This window comes from Xiphophorus couchianus, chromosome 8 (assembly GCF_001444195.1).
Source record: "Xiphophorus couchianus chromosome 8, X_couchianus-1.0, whole genome shotgun sequence".
NCBI classification, from domain to species: Eukaryota; Metazoa; Chordata; class Actinopteri; order Cyprinodontiformes; family Poeciliidae; genus Xiphophorus; species Xiphophorus couchianus.
In genome coordinates this window covers 28,446,298-28,462,524 of record NC_040235.1, presented here as the reverse complement: position 1 = coordinate 28,462,524, position 16,227 = coordinate 28,446,298, and the positions used below count along the sequence as shown (strand labels likewise).

Genomic DNA, 16,227 nt, shown 5'->3' with positions numbered 1-16,227 from the left:
AATGTGAATGAAAGGCAGACAAGAGGAGCAAAATGATATGCAAGTTATTCATAAGATTTCAGAACAACCTCTACAAGCATGCATATAAAGCTTTAGATCTTCATCTTGTCCCAGTTTGTAGCTACATGTAAATGTGTTCAGTCTGTGTTGACATAACTTACCTGAGCAATGCCTCCAACCATCTTACTCTTGACCACCACAGCCTGGTCATCCTGAGCATCAAACGCTGCTTTCTGCGCTGCTTTCACCAGGTTGTCTGATGCCCTCTTCACAGCATTTCCAGCAGCCTGCAGAAAAACATTTTAGGAGTCTTTAATTCTTTCTTTTAAAGGTTTTATCGGTTCTAGTGGCCTCTATTTGAGTGTGGTCAGACAGAGAGTGGGCAATTAGAGTGTTACGGCCCCTGACCATTTTCTTTTGGGTTGTTTTGAGTCTAGTCTAGTGTTAAACGGGTTCAAGTGTACTCTCGTAGGTGAAACCTTTTTTTGTAATGGACCATTTTAAGCTCCACTTTTTTTTCTCTGAACTCATTTTTATATAGCCACCCTGGTCCTCTAGACCGACTAGACCCCTCTGGGGTCGTAAAAGAGACACAGGGGAAAGGCAAAGGTCATTCAGCTGGGACTCTAACCTGTAACGGCAATTCCAAGGACCCAGGATTCATACACATATTGTGGCCTCCCCCTACGCCACCACAGTGCACAGCTGGACTTTTTAATTCTAATTTTGATTTTTTTAAAATGTGACTGAAACACTTTTTTGGTGGAACTGTCTGGAAATGGTGGACAACAACAAATGCAGATGCATTGTTATTACAATGACTCATAGATTGAAGTTTGGGAGAGTGGCTTCAGGCAGACTGTGGACAATAACTCTTGGAAGAAGAGCTCCAGTTGTGTGCAGGGAGTCTGATTCCTGCTGAGAGCTGGAGGCCAACTTTAAAAGGCAAACAGAGCAAACATTTCTCTCATTGGGCAGATCACTTCACACATCGCAGCCTTCCCTTTTGTGGTTGTGAGAGCTGAAAGCAGCCAGTCAGCTGGGTGAGATCTCAACACTTCAATCCATGTGGTTAACGCTTTCTTCACTGGTTTATGTCTGGTTGGAATGTTGCTGCTACTCTGACTGACATAAAACATACCCTGTTCCTCATTGTGACCATCATCACACTGGAAACAAGAACGTTTTTATCTCGTTAAAGCACTTAAACACATCAAAATGCTTTTGAAACAAATACAGACCTATTCCAAAAAATTTGAATATCAAGGAAAAGTTGTTTAATTTCCATAATTCCAATGAAAAGTCTAACTATGGGTTAGATTCAGGGTCCACAATTTAAATGATTTCAAGTATTTGTTTATTGTTACATAATTTGGGCTTCCAGCTCATAAAATCCCCAAAAACAGATAGTCAAAAAATTGGAATATTGTGAAGAAATCAGCCTAAAGTACTTTTTTTGCAGATGAAAAAGGAATTATTTTAATTAAAAATTAAAATAATTCCCCGGGGCCTCCTCCGGGCCCCGGGTAAGACCCAGGACAAGCTGGAGGGAATATGTCTCTCGGCTGGCCTGGGAACGTCTAGGGATTTCAATGGAGGAGCTGGAACAAGTGGCTGGGGAGAGGGAAGTCTTATATGAAATTTGGTGCAGATCGGATGAAATGTGCGGAATTTAGAGCCAAACGTATGACAATGGCATCATGTCAGACTTCGCTACACTGAATCAGTCTACAGAAATAGCAAATGAGACCAACTTGTTATCAGGCTTCTGACAAAATGTCTAGTGAACTAGGTGAAAGGGGTCAGAAACTGACCTCAGTTAAAAAATGTACTTCTTCTTCATAGGGGGTGTGGCTTTGATGATGCCAGGATATGACCATATAGTATGTTCGCGCATCTAACATTGATCACTCATATTAGATGCACATGCAACTCAACCTTTGCATGTCAAAGTTATAAGTTCCCAAATGTGTGGAGAGAGGGCCATGGTTGTGACCTGGCCACACTCCCTAGACATCAAAACAAAAGGCTTCAAAACAAAAGAATTTGATAACTTTTAATCTCCCATCCCCTAACTCCATACTGAACAAATATAAATCTAATAAATCAATAAATCAAAATAAATCAAAATCTCCAGGACAAGTTCGCTGACTAAAGTTTGAGGAGTGTGAAAGCAAAAATGGTCCTTTGACCCAAAACGGCCACACATCACTTTTTCTTGATATAGGAGGTTTTAGCAACAAATTTCAGGTCTCTACAATGTGCCATTTAACTTATCTCAGTTTGGGGGGCACCTAGAGCTGCTTGGCCACGCCCCTTCAGGGACAAAGGGACAATTTTCAGTAGTTTGGGGAGTTTTTGAATATGTTATACAAACCAATTCACTTATGACAACAATAATAAGACACATTCAAATTACAATTCAATTGTATTATGAGTATTATTGACACTCGGTTTTATGTCTTCCACAAACAAAAGACATAAAACTGAGTGTCTTCAGTTTTATGTCTTCAGCATCAGTGGCTGCCCCACATTCAATTTCAAAGGACTGTGCAGTTACAACCTTAAGAAGCAGTATGGTAAGTAACATAAAGAGCAAATGCTCTAAGTGTAATCATAGATCAGGACTAATGTTTCCAGTTCCAAGTGCCATGGAAGGACTAGGTGGATAGTTTCCAGTGCTTCTGTAGACGTAAATGTATGGGAATTACCATGGTGGCAGCTGCAGGCTCAGACGAGGAGGAGATAAGCCTCCGCTGATTGGATCAGAGAATATGAGCTGGTCTGGGCAAGCCCAAGAGCTCATGGCCACGGTACACACTGCCTTATTTTTGGATGGATGAGGGGGGAAGAGATACCTGTGCTTTCTGCTGTGATTTACAAGTGACTGCATTGGTTACAGCTAAAGGTCAGAACCACCCCGCTGAGCTACAGTGTTTCCACCACTGAGTCAGGGCTTTTAAAGGATTCTTTTACACAGAGTTCCATTTGTTCAGCTACTGGTTGCTCTGCTAGCTGCTTACCTGATGAGTCTAGAGAAGCTCTGTCAAGCATAGTTAGAGATTAAAAAACAAACTCCAGTTGGACTGATGAGCTGAATGTTGAAGCCTATGAAGCAGTTCTTTACAAAAATGACAGTCACTCTCTCACTGCTAATTATACAGGTTGGCAGTTGTTGGAATTCTGCCTATTTTCTACTGAAGCCCTTAAGCACATGTTATAGACATCAGATGATTTGTGACGAGAGGGAGTCAATACTGGAAATACATTAAAGTGGTGCCTGGGTGAAGCCTAAAGATTCTCTTTTTATATCTAGCCAATAACCAGAGGGAGGTATTAAAGGATCCTTCCCACTAGACATTTCATTCCAAACATGCACCAATTTATAACTGCGTTAGATTTCATACCTACTTACAAATGAAGATCTTAAGTAATTTTCTATGAATTAATTACTCATCTCTAGAACAAACTTTCTAGATAAATACTAACATAGTATCTATGAGCAGTAGGACAATTATTGTTGTACTGATTAAATAAAAAAAACACAAACGCAGTCAAATTGTCCAATTTGGGATCAGAATCAGAATTAATGAAAATAAGGGTTTATGAAATCTTGTATAAAAGATTTTCATATTCTTATAACAACTTATTTCCCTAATTCCTCAAACACACTTTGCCACCACAGAAAATAAATTGGTTCACAATATCAAAGGGCTAAGAAATAGTAACAAATGGGTTGGAGAGATGGGTCTACAGAACTGAGAAAGGGATGAACTGACCCGGAACAGATATCCCACTTGGATATTTCGTGGCCACATTAAAATGGACAAGAAATTTCTGGATCAAGACCAGTGACATAGTAAAGCATTTAATAAATAGACCACAGGTCAGGTAATGAGATTGGGGTTTGTTGCACTCTTAAACAGTGACTGTTTAACAGATAGACTCATTCTAAAAGCTCTTCAGAAGATCTGTAACAACTCTGTCCTTAAAAGGTGATCTCATTCAGTCTCAATTTGGAATTTTGACCAAATTTTCATTCAGTACTTCAAGGTGATCTGTGTCAACTATCATCATGAGTATCATTGGAGTCAGTAAGCAGTTATTACTAAGTGGCAACTCAAGTTACAGTTATTGACTACAATCATGTAGTGATTGTAGTTGTTCTTGTAGAACAACTTGCTCATCAGATCTATCCTGACGTGGAGCCACAGTAAATATTCAGGTCTGCCATAGAAGGGGAAATTTGGAAGTCAAGCGGGTCATAAATAATCCATGGATCCATCTGTCTTTTTCCTTCTTACCCAACTTTAATTATTTAGTTACAAGAACCCTATCCTTGGTTGTGTTTATGCGAGTTTGGCTGGTAGCCATACTCACATGAACACATAGTGTGGCAAAGCTACAACATACAGACAGAAGGTGTATTCTAATACATAAACATTAACAGCTTATGCTAACCTGGAGCCTCTTCATGGTCTGTGAGTCCTGGTCAGCCTTGACCTTGCAGGCCACCAGTAGCTGAGCGGTAGAGGCCGCCACCTGCTTAGCTGAAGAAATGAGCTTCTCCTCACTGGCATGTCCCTGGACCGCAGAGTTGGCTGCTTCACACAGATTATTGGTTGCTGCAGCAACCATCCGGGCCTAAATGATCGAGTGGAACCAAAGACAAAACAGTTTACAGAGATTGTCTTACACCATCTGAGTTTAAGTTCAAAATGGCTGACTTACAGCTGATATCAGGCCCTGAGACCACTGCCCATCATCCACCGCATTTGCTGGAATTGCTCCCACCTGAAAATATCAGATAGACTGGAGTTATTCTGGATTTATTAGTGTACTAAGCAGTTCAAACATCAGCAGATTTTATAGCTTTAAAGTGGACAAGAAGAGAAGGAACATGGCTGATCTGGATTTTTTTTAGCTAAACCAAAGTGATGTTGATTATAGTTATATTTTTAAGTGTTGGTGCTGACATACCTTCCCCTGAGCAACAAGCTCCCTCTGAGCTGCTGAAGCTGCTTTAACCAGAGCACTTGTGGCAGCTGCAATCGACTTGGCTGCTTCCAGAATTTGTTCTTCAAAGTTCAAGCTCTCATCCGCCTCCTGTTAGGAGGAAAACCAACAGATGAGAAACATAGTGGCTCAGACCAGTGGACAACTTTAAGGCCATGTCTTTACTAAAGGGCCGAACTACTAATAAATATACCAAGTTGCTCAAGATAATAGAGTTCTAAATAAATTTGAAACGGAAAGTATGAAAAGGCAGCAGGGCTCACAGCACATAAGATCTGCAATGCATGCTGAATGGCAGCCTGAGGTGAGGTTAACAAATTAGGTGTGAATGCCTGTGGCCTGTAAAAGGCCTGGTAACCTTGGGTTTGGTCCTTGGCCTCAGCTGCTCCAGTTTCTTGGCAGCTGCTTCGATAGCGGCTGCGGCTCCCAGCAGCTCGTTCTCTGCGATGACAGTAGGATCCTCAGGGTCCACCCACTCCGTGCCTAGAGCACACAAAAATAACACTGACTCAGTCTGTACTAAACACAATGTCAGTCTTCACTCTTTCCAAAGACACTCATGCTTCATAAGAAAGCTGAGCTCATGTTAAATACTCCTCCAGAAACGAACAATATCTTCTCTGGGGATGAGACAAGCTATCCCTTACTAGAAACTCCTCAAGATAAAGAGAATTGATCAAGTTCAACAGGGCTTTTCCCTGATGAGCTTCAGGGTATGTTTAACAGGAAAGTCAGCAGTTGTTTTCATGTTGGAGATGAATTTCCGATTTCTTTTTACCTCAAACAAGGTTTAGAAAGCAGTTTTAGAAAAGGCAGCAGAATGCTGAGCAACACAAAAAGCCTGCAGAACAGCTTAACATTGCGCTGCTTTATGCAGATAGTGTTAGTGTTTTAAATCATTTAAAGTATTATTTATTTTTATTGAACTGTCCAAAGGAAATTTCCCTGCATTCATTTTACCATTAGTATTTTATTCTTATTACCCTAAAGCTGGAAATTATTTCACAGTGAGTGACTTTTGCAACATCAGTGTCATTCAATGTTAAATTGCATTTCCAAACGAGAACAGATCTTGTTCTCTTTTGGAACAGCAGACTGTTCTGCTGCTGTTACAGGGCTGAGCTGCACATACCTTTCATTGCCTCAGCAGCCTGGATGAGCTCAGTGACGCTGCCAGCAACACGCTTGGAGAAGTTTGCAAGCTGCTGCTTCAGATCATGTGTGGGCTTCTGGATGATCTGTGGATGAAAAACTGAATAAAACTTGCATCCAAGGCTGACTTTTTATTCTTTTTTACACACAAAAATTATTAAAAACGTTCTTCACATATAGGATTATGTTCAGAAATTAATATCCCATATTTGATTAAGTAAATATTTGGACAGCATCATAGCAGAGCCAGGTTAAAAAACAGCTACGCTGGACTGAAATATTCAGAACTCGACTCTGTCTTGAAGATTGTCATGAAGCAGCATCTTAGTCAATTAAAAAGGCAGAGAAATGACCAAGAAGACCCCAGATGATGATGCCATAGCTCTGGATACTTGTGATAGGTAAACTGACATGTTAATAGGAGGCAAACTTCGAACAAACTCCTATACATTAACTTCAATGCTGTTTGAATAAATGACAGTACTTTATCAGACTCCAAAGTCTGATAAACGACTGCAGGCAGTCATTCACCACTCATACACACATTCACACACTGATGGCGGTGAGCTACACTGTAGCCACAGCTGCCCACACTGACAGAGGCCAGGCTGCTATACAACCAGCATCACTGGCCCTAGGAGTGGGCAAGACATAGTTCAAGTTTTATCACTTTTATCACTTTTATTTAAGCATTTATCCCAACAATTGACAATGCCAACAGTTTTTAGGGGTCTTTAAATATCATTATCTGGAATTTATCGTCACAACAATAAATGAAAATCTTATGATAAGAAATTTATCATAATAAATTATATAATAAATGCACACTCCTAACTGGCGTTCTGACTATTAGATTTGGTCAGAGCGCCTCACTTATCTGGTCCTGACGATCACTTGGAAATATAAAAAGAAAAAAACGCTTGCTTGGAGAAACATAAAAGTTATAGACAACCACCTGTATGTTTTTAAATGAAGTTCTTTACAAAAACACTAACCCAAAAACACCAAGTAATGTGAGGGCTTTTCAGGGGAACAAGAAACAGACCTTCACAAGAACAAATTAAAATTTTGATGTAAAAAAATTTATGACAAAATATACAGATAGTATTTTATGTAGTGAAAACTGCTTGTTCATTATCATTCCCATCTTACTGTGCAGCTCAAACCATTAATCTGAAAGTCAGGAGTCTGAAAAATGTAACTTTAAAAGTTATGCAAATGAAACATGTGCCAAACTTGCCACCTGGTGGCGCTGGACATGGTGCTTGACTGATTATGTGCTTTATGTTTCATCTGGCAGAGCAGAACTTAAACAATAAGCCATATAAATGGCTTATTGTTATCTTTTCTTCTCAGCTATATCTTAGTTTTTGAAATGTAGGCGAGATCATGACTGAGAGCAGGTTACTGTTTTTGGTTTAGGACAGATCGATGATGCCATGTGGAGAGCAGATGATGTATGAAACTGTTTGACTTAGTCTAACATCTCAAGTAACACCAAAATGAATGCAAATCTGTGATCACACTAAATGGAATACAATCAACTAAATTCTGAACCAAATGATCTCACTGATTTCATACTCTGAGGCAGCAGCTGTTCAGACAGAACAGGACCTTCAGTTACCAAGTAACGGGTGTTGGGCAAAATAGAGAAACTTCACATGAATGGAGTAAAAAAAAAAAAAGACTTATGCACTCTAAATAATATAACATCAGTGCTTTTTATTTTAAGAAAGCATGGAAATGCCAAAAGGAAACAGAGAAAGAATCTGGTTCTAAAATTGACTAACTATTAGCTTGTATTGCAGCCATCTTGCTCAACTCACATTTAGAATGCATTGTTATAACATGACAGCAAACCCTGAACATAAATATCTACAGCCATCAGATGACTGAGTGACAAGAACAGCAGACAACTGGGATACATTGGTGCTCTGATATAGCTGGGGCTCAGCTGGTGTCCTTACACTGTCCTAGAAGGGAAATATCCAGGTTGGAGCAGTGTGCAACAGGTGCAGGGAATTAGAGCTCAGGCCATACTCAGCTCAACTTTATTCAGATGTGATGTCAAAAGAAGATTGACATTACACCTTAGGAACGCATGCAGGGAGCCAAGCTAATGCCGACGGCAAACAAAAACTCCCCAACAACAATCTGATGTTGTTACAGTGTGTGGAAATAGTCAGGACACATTTGGTGGATCATCATGAGGAAACGATTCTTTCTGAATATGAAATACTTGGTTTCAGACAAAATCAAATATCTGTAAGCTATATGAAGGGTACTATGATATTTAGGGATTTAAAGGTTTTATTCTTATTTCTTTATGGTAAAATTAGCAAAACCAAACAGCTAATGACACTGACATGCACAATCATTATTAAGAGATTGAATCTCATTATTGTTTAACCGTCAAATCACTACAGAAAGACACACCTACAGTCAGCAGTATACACACAATAGGCCTACACACCTGCAATTCAGAATACTGATGCATTATTGTGAGTGGGGGTGACACTGAATGGTCAGACTACTTTTCAAACAACACAGCCCCACACATATGCACTTCAGTCATGCTGTGTACTCACTACTCACCGGCTAGCCCCAACATCAGTGAGATATCAGTTTTAAGAAACATAGGCAAACCATTGGAGAAAAAAAAAAAAAAAAAGAGAATGAAAATGAAAATGTCAAATTCTGCCTATGTTTAAGAAACATAGGCAAACCATTGGAGAAAAAAAAAAAAAAAAAGAGAATGAAAATGAAAATGTCAAATTCTGCCTATGTTTAAGAAACATAGGCAAACCATTGGAGAAAAAAAAAAAAAAAAGAGAATGAAAATGAAAATGTCAAATCAGACATTCTGTGAGAATTGTGCTCTGGGGCACAATTGAGGGTCACATGACACAAAGCCAAAGAGTTCCCAGGAAAAGGTCTTGAAGGTATGCAAAGCTGCAGCTGAATGAAGCAAAATGTTTCTGGAACTATATATATATATATATATATATATATATATCATTACATAAAAACTTCTTTAAATAGTTTATTTTAAGTTCTCTGGCTTAAGATTCCATTGGAGAAACTTGTGTGACTGCCAAAGAGGAATATGAGGTTCTTTAAATTATTATTAAAAAACTTAAAGATGAAGTGTGTAATTTTCATAAAAATATGTTTTTTATATATTTGTTAAAACTGCCACCATGTCATGATTGTATAATATGAGACAGATAATCGGTGAAAAATAAATAAATAAATAAATAAATCTAGCTCCTCCACCTCCTCACAGAAATGCACCGCTCCAGGTCAAAAACAACCAATCAGAGCAAGGAGGAAGGTCTTGCGTGTATGGGCTGGTTAATGTACTAGAACAACTTAGATGAAAACAGTTTATCTGTCATCACCAGTGGCCATGCTAACTAGCTTGAGAATATCGGCAAGCTCTGTTGCTGTGAAGTAGCTTTGCTTAGCAGACATGAAGGGGGATGGTGTGATTGGTTGTTTCTGACTGATCTGTCCATTTCTGTAGTTAGCACTGGGAGCATTGGAAGAAGTCAGAAGAGCTCAACTTTTTCATAGATTATCTGTTTTGTACCAAACTGTCGTTTGGCGCTGTGGGAGACGGCTGCCTCTCACCTGAGTGAAGTTGGCCCCCCCACCTTCTTCAAATTAGACGAAATGGGTGTCAATCAACTCGGCTACGTTTGTGCTGGTTTGTGCAGCAAAAATTTTCGTTTGTGCCGCTATCATTTTAAAGATATAAAGAAATGTTTTTAGAGGTCATCAAAGGTCAACCAGCCCCCCACCTTCTTCAAATCAGACGAAATGGGTGTCAATCAACTCGGCTACGTTTGTGCAGCAAAGATTTTTGTTTGTGCTGCTTCGGTTTTGAAGATATTAAGGAAAGGGTAAAGGTCAAAAGGTCAACCAGCCCCCCCACCTTCTTCAAATCAGACGAAATGGGTGTCAATCAACTCGGCTACATTTGTGCTGGTTTGTGCAGCAAAGATTTTCATTTGTGCAGCTATCATAAACGTAGCCGAGTTGATTGACACCAATTTTGTCTAATTTGAAGAAGGTGGGGGGGCCAACTTCACTCAGGTCTGCCTCTCCAGTAGCTCTACAGTTTTTAGCTTTTTTTTTAAACTTCTTAAGTTGCTGTGTGTGCTCTTTATTTATCCCATGGATAATTTCAAACCAAATACGCAACCAGGAGACTTTTTTCTCACTTATTCAAGAGAGGAATTGCTGGACTGGAGAACAATGGGACAAGCCGGCATAAGGCACAACATTCCGGTGGAGCTGAGCAGGAGACCGAGGGGCTGCAAGGCTGGGGCTAAACTGAAGGCCAAGCTAGCGGACAATAGGAGGCTATACAAGCCATCGATTCCCACTGTAATCATGGGGAATGTGAACTCGCTGCCGAACAAGATCGATGAGCTGTCTGCACTGAACAACCAGCGGATCTACAGAGAAAGCAGCTTGTTCATCTTTAAAGAGACATGGCTAAACCACCTCGTGCTGGATGCTAACGTGGACCTGCCAGGATTCACCGCTGTGAGGGCTGATAGGGACACGAAAGCGAGTGGTAAAAGAAAAGGTGGGGGACTCATCATGTATGTGAACAACCGATGGTGTAACCCAGGACATATCACTGTAAAGACTGTTTGGTGTTGCCGGGACCTCGAGCTATTAGCCGTTAGCCTGCGGCCATACTACCTGCCGAGGGAGTTTAGTCACGTGATCTCCATCTGCGTTTACATCCCACCGAGAGCGGACGCTACCACTGCATGTGAAAAAATCCACTCTGTCACAGCAAGGCTACAGACACAACATCCTGACGCTTTTATTATAATTTCTGGGGACTTCAATCATGTGACTTTGGACTCTACTTTGGCCACTTTCCACCAAGCTGTTGACTGCCACACTAGGAATAACAGGACAATCGACCTCCTGTATGCCAATGTGAGGGATGCATACAGAGCAACACCCCTGCCCCCACTAGGGAAGTCAGATCACAACCTCGTTCACTTACAGCCACTGTACACCCCCCTGGTCCAAAAGCAGCCTATAACATCCCGCTCCATCAGGAGGTGGTCCCCTGAGATGGAGAGTGCTCTGAGAGACTGTTATAACACCACGGACTGGGATGCACTGTTCAGCCCGCATAGCAAGGACATAGAGGGGCTGACACACTGCCTGACGGACTATCTGAACTTCTGTGCAGATGTGGTATCCCCTGCCAAGACTGTCCGCTGTTACCCTAATAACAAGCCATGGGTAATGCGGGAAGTCAAAACTGTCCTCAATAAGAAGAAGGCTGCCTTCAGGAGAGGAGACAGGGAGGCCATGAAGGCAGCACAGCAGGAGGTGAAACAGTGTGTGAGGGAAGCAAAAGACAGTTACAGGAGAAAGGTGGAGCAGAAGCTGAGAGAGAACAACATGAAGGAGGTCTGGGAAGGTGTGAGGACCATCACTGGCCTCAACACAAAGACCAGAGTCGTTGGGGGAACAATGGAGAGGGCAAACGAACTGAACAACTTCTTCAACAGGTTCAACCAGTCCATGGCCCCCCAACCTCCTCTCTCACTGCAGCCACCCCTGCTCCTTACCACACACCTCCCCCCAGACAACACTACACTGACAACCCCCCCACACACCTCAGCACAACCCCCGCCCCACTTCACCACAGACCAGGTCAGAGAACAGCTGAGGAAGCTCAAGCCCAGGAAAGCAGCAGGGCCGGACCAGGTGTGCCCAAGGCTGCTGAAGACCTGCGCTACTGAACTGGGAGAGCCACTACAGCGGATCTTCAACCTCAGCCTGCAGCTAAGGGAAGTGCCCACCCTCTGGAAGACATCCTGCATCGTCCCAGTGCCCAAGAAGAACAGGCTCAGCGAGCTGAATGACTTTCGGCCCGTGGCACTTACTTCACACCTGATGAAGACGTTGGAGCGGCTCTTCCTCGGCCTCGTCAGACCCCAGGTGGAACATGCCCAGGATCTCCTGCAATTCGCCTACCAGTCAGATGTTGGTGTGGAGGATGCCATCCTCTACCTGCTGCACCGGGCCCACTCCCACCTGGATAAGGGCAGCGGCACGGTGAGGATCCTTTTTTTGGACTTCTCCAGTGCCTTTAATACAATCCAGCCCCTTCTGCTCCAGGATAAACTAAACAGCATGGGAGTAGACCCACACCTGGTCACCTGGATCCATAGTTACCTCACCAACAGGCCGCAGTATGTCAGGCTGAAGGACACCGTGTCTGACACTGTGGTCAACAGCACAGGAGCCCCCCAGGGCACAGTGCTGGCCCCTCTTCTCTTCACCCTGTACTCCTCTGACTTCCACTACAACTCGGAGCTGTGTCACATACAGAAGTATGCTGATGACACAGCCATAGTCGGATGTATCAGGGACGACAGAGAGGAGGAGTATCGCTGTCTGGTGAGGGACTTTGCTCTCTGGTGCCACACAAACCACCTGGAACTCAACACCGCTAAGACGAAGGAGCTGGTTATAGACTTTGGGAGGTCCAGACCAAAGCCGAGACCAGTCGCATTAGAGGGAACTGAGGTTGAGGTCGTGGACTCCTACAAATACCTCGGGCTGTGGCAGTAAACTGGATTGGTCAAAACACACTAGCCACCTGTATGGGAAAGTGCAGAGCAGGATGTACTTCCTGAGGAGACTGCGGTCCTTTAACATCTGCAGCAAACTGCTCTGGATGTTCTACCAGTCTGTGATTGCCAGTGTCCTCTTCTACACTGTGGTGTGCTGGGGAGGCAGCATATCCAAGAAGGACACGTCCAGACTGGACAAACTGACCAGGCGTGCCGGCTCTGTGGTCGGCATGAAGCTGGACTCTCTGGTGACGGTGGCAGAGGCGAGGACACTGAACAAACTGCTGGACATCATGAACGATAGCAGCCACCCTCTACACGCCGTCATCAGCAGCCAGAGGAGCCTGTTCAGTGACAGACTGCTGCTTCCCAAGTGCCGGACCAATAGATTTAAGAACTCTTTTGTCCCCCATGCCTTCAGACTGTACAATTCCTCGTTGGGGGGGGGGTGACACAGGACAGAGGGTGGAAGGAGTAGTGACCCCTTGTATTTTTCTCCATACTTATCAGGTCAAACCACATAGTGCAATACGATATCACTGGTCAATCTATCCGCCAAATTCTTATATCTTTTTAATGTTGTATTGATATTTACTTATATTCTATATTCTTATTCCTTGTTTCTTGCATAATTTAAGGTTTTTCTTGCATAATTTAAGGTTTTGGTTACTCACATTTGGTGTGTACCTTAGTATTTAATTTGTATTTTGTATTCTTTTGCACTTTTGCTTACTGTGTGTTATCTTTGTTTTTTGCCTGGGAGCTGCTGGTAACTTCAATTTCCTGAGGGAGTCTTCCCAAGGGATCAATAAAGTACAAGTCTAAGTCTACACTGTCACGACATGGTGACACTTTTAACAATGTAAAGAACATATTACACTCAAGTTACGTATTGCAGATTTAGAGGGGAAACAAGTGGAAGATAACTCACTGAGATATTTCAGTTGATGTACACATTTAATGGCAGCAAATGGTATGTAAAAAGAAAACACAACCTAAAAAATAGAGTAGCAGAACACATTGGTGGCTCTATTCTGTTGGTGATGGATGGCCCCACCTGCCCTTGTACTCAAACCAATCTCAAAACTTTAACTTAACAGTTAAAAGAAAGAATGCCATCTTACCACCAGGACATGTTCTAGCAGTCCCAAATATCCTGAAGCACATTCGTTACCATAGCGTAAAGCACGCATCTGGACGTCCTTGCTGACCTCTGGGTGGTAGGCAGCTGCCTGAAAAACAAAAGAGGAACATGCATTCCATTTCCATTATTGAGAGCCACAGCAGGGCACAATTGGTCTTCACAATATTGACCAAAAAGCAACACAAAGCATTTATGCTTACGGCACCCAAACAGCTAGCAACAACCCTGGCTACACCTGTTCAATAGCTAACAGATCCCTCCAACACATGGTAGATACAAGCATCAAGACATGGTGCAAGGGTCAGAGTGTGAAAACAAACATGATAACAAAGAAAGAAAATGTACGTGACATTAAATGCAGCATGGCTGTTGATGCCAGATAGACAGATCTGAGCATTTCAAAAACTGCTGATCTGATGGGTTTTCTAAACATTTTGTGTTTACAAATTATGTTCCAAAAATGAAATAAATAAATAATCCAATGAACAGCAACCTTTTATAACCAAGGTATACAAAATATATTCCAATCTTGAAGGAGGAAACTGGAAATTGTGGAATGGAAGATCTGCATCATGGATGTGTAACTGAGAAATTTGCAGCAATTGTGTGATGTCATAATGTACGTATTGACCAACATTTGGGAGATGTTTTTTTTATTCCATGTTAAATCCAAGTCATGAAGATTGAGGGAAGTTTTGAAGGCAACAAGGAGCCCAACTTATGCAAATAAATATCTGTTGTACCTTGCAGGAGTGCAGCATGTCAGCAATAGCTCGTCTGCTGAGGTTAGCAGTGGCGATGATGTCCTCCTGGCGACATGAGTTCCCCGCAGCCACTGCTTTCGCTGTTGCCACGGTGATTCCTTTTGTCATACGAATAAACTCCTCTGGCGCGGTCGTTTTTGGTGGGGGATCAGAACTACAGAACACCTGTGTACCAATAACATAAGTAGATGGTGACTACATAACTCATCAACAATTATTTGTGCATGTATTCTCCAATAGAAATTCTTAATCCATCCCAGCTGAAAGCAAGGTTATGTATGGCCACCAATTATGCAGAACCAAATATGTGGAGATTTACAGTCAGCTCCTGCTTGATGTGTTCAATAGTGGCCTCTAAAGCTCTGGTTCCCTTGGTGGCTTCATCCTCCACTGCCTTGACAGTTTTCAGCAGAGATGTCACATTGGTCACCATCACCTGCAGAAGGAAAGTCGAGTTTAATTGCCACAAATCAGGCTGATCTCAACGTTCCTCAATGTAAAACTACACAAGGGGAATTGTTGCAGGGCATTTCATCACCTTCCACAGAGACTGGATGCAGCTGTTGAAGTACGTTAAAACAGAACACATTATTCTTGCCTTGTGAATATGAGGTTCCCAGCAGTTCTTTTGCAGTAAATTTTCTAACCCATTTCTGACATTGACAGTGTGTCTGCAGGCAACTAATTAACCACAGCAAAAGAGTCTGCATTCATAGTTAAATTAGCATTTATAAAAATAGTTCACATACACATTAAAGTATTTCCATAGACATCATAATCTTGTATCTTACCAGCCTCAGACTGGACATTAAATCCTGATTTGGTGTTTGAGATTTAATTTAAAAGGTGTTTAAATAACATCAGAAGTCTTTTTGTATAAAATGTTTATGAAATTTACCTTAAAGTGATACACTATAGTGAAATACAGTCATGCAGTACCAATAGATAATTGTCTGCTTGAATCCAATGTGTTTTATTCCAGACCACATATTGTGGTGTTCTGCATATCAATATTTCTTCTGCCTTACCTGTGCAATAACACTGCTATTTCTAGTCTTACCGTATACCTTTATGTTTATTCTGTGGTTGTTGTTCAGTCGCATGCAACATTCAATGCAAAGTTACACTGGTGCAAAGCTAAATAATTATAATGTTGGCTCGATATAGATGTGGTATTTAACAAGAAAGATATACTGTAGTGTGGATCACAATTCTACTACATAAAACAGATTTATAGTAAAACTGTAGTGGTGGCCTTTGAATATTACCTTAGCAGAACTCTTAAGCTGGAGCATGCTGGGGTCATCATGAGGTTTACCTGCAGCTGCCTTAGTAGCACTAATTAGGTTACCCAGAGCTTTGGCCACATCCTTCACCGCATTAATCAAGACCACCTGAAGAGAACAAAGCAAATTAGAAAGCTGCATATAATCAGCCTTTGTCTCCACACACCATGTTCAGCGCATACAGTTTCTCAGAAAGTTAGTTTCTGAAAATGAACATCTTATTTGCATGATTTATAAATATTTTT

The 16,227-nt window shown here is 41.8% G+C and overlaps 1 protein-coding gene across 1 annotated transcript in view; it reads right to left on the bottom strand.

Annotated features, from left to right (window-relative positions):
* The window catches only part of tln1 (talin 1), an 85,102-nt gene that overhangs the window by 1,831 nt on the left and 67,044 nt on the right, over nucleotides 1–16,227 (bottom strand). The window contains exons 47-56 of the mRNA XM_028024680.1: nucleotides 15,965–16,090; nucleotides 15,016–15,132; nucleotides 14,676–14,861; nucleotides 13,913–14,020; nucleotides 6,149–6,254; nucleotides 5,375–5,499; nucleotides 4,981–5,106; nucleotides 4,732–4,794; nucleotides 4,462–4,644; nucleotides 162–287 (exon numbers count right to left, since the gene is read on the bottom strand). Of these exons, the coding sequence (XP_027880481.1) occupies nucleotides 162–287; nucleotides 4,462–4,644; nucleotides 4,732–4,794; nucleotides 4,981–5,106; nucleotides 5,375–5,499; nucleotides 6,149–6,254; nucleotides 13,913–14,020; nucleotides 14,676–14,861; nucleotides 15,016–15,132; nucleotides 15,965–16,090 (1,266 nt within the window). The remainder of the gene's footprint in view (nucleotides 1–161; nucleotides 288–4,461; nucleotides 4,645–4,731; nucleotides 4,795–4,980; nucleotides 5,107–5,374; nucleotides 5,500–6,148; nucleotides 6,255–13,912; nucleotides 14,021–14,675; nucleotides 14,862–15,015; nucleotides 15,133–15,964; nucleotides 16,091–16,227) is intronic.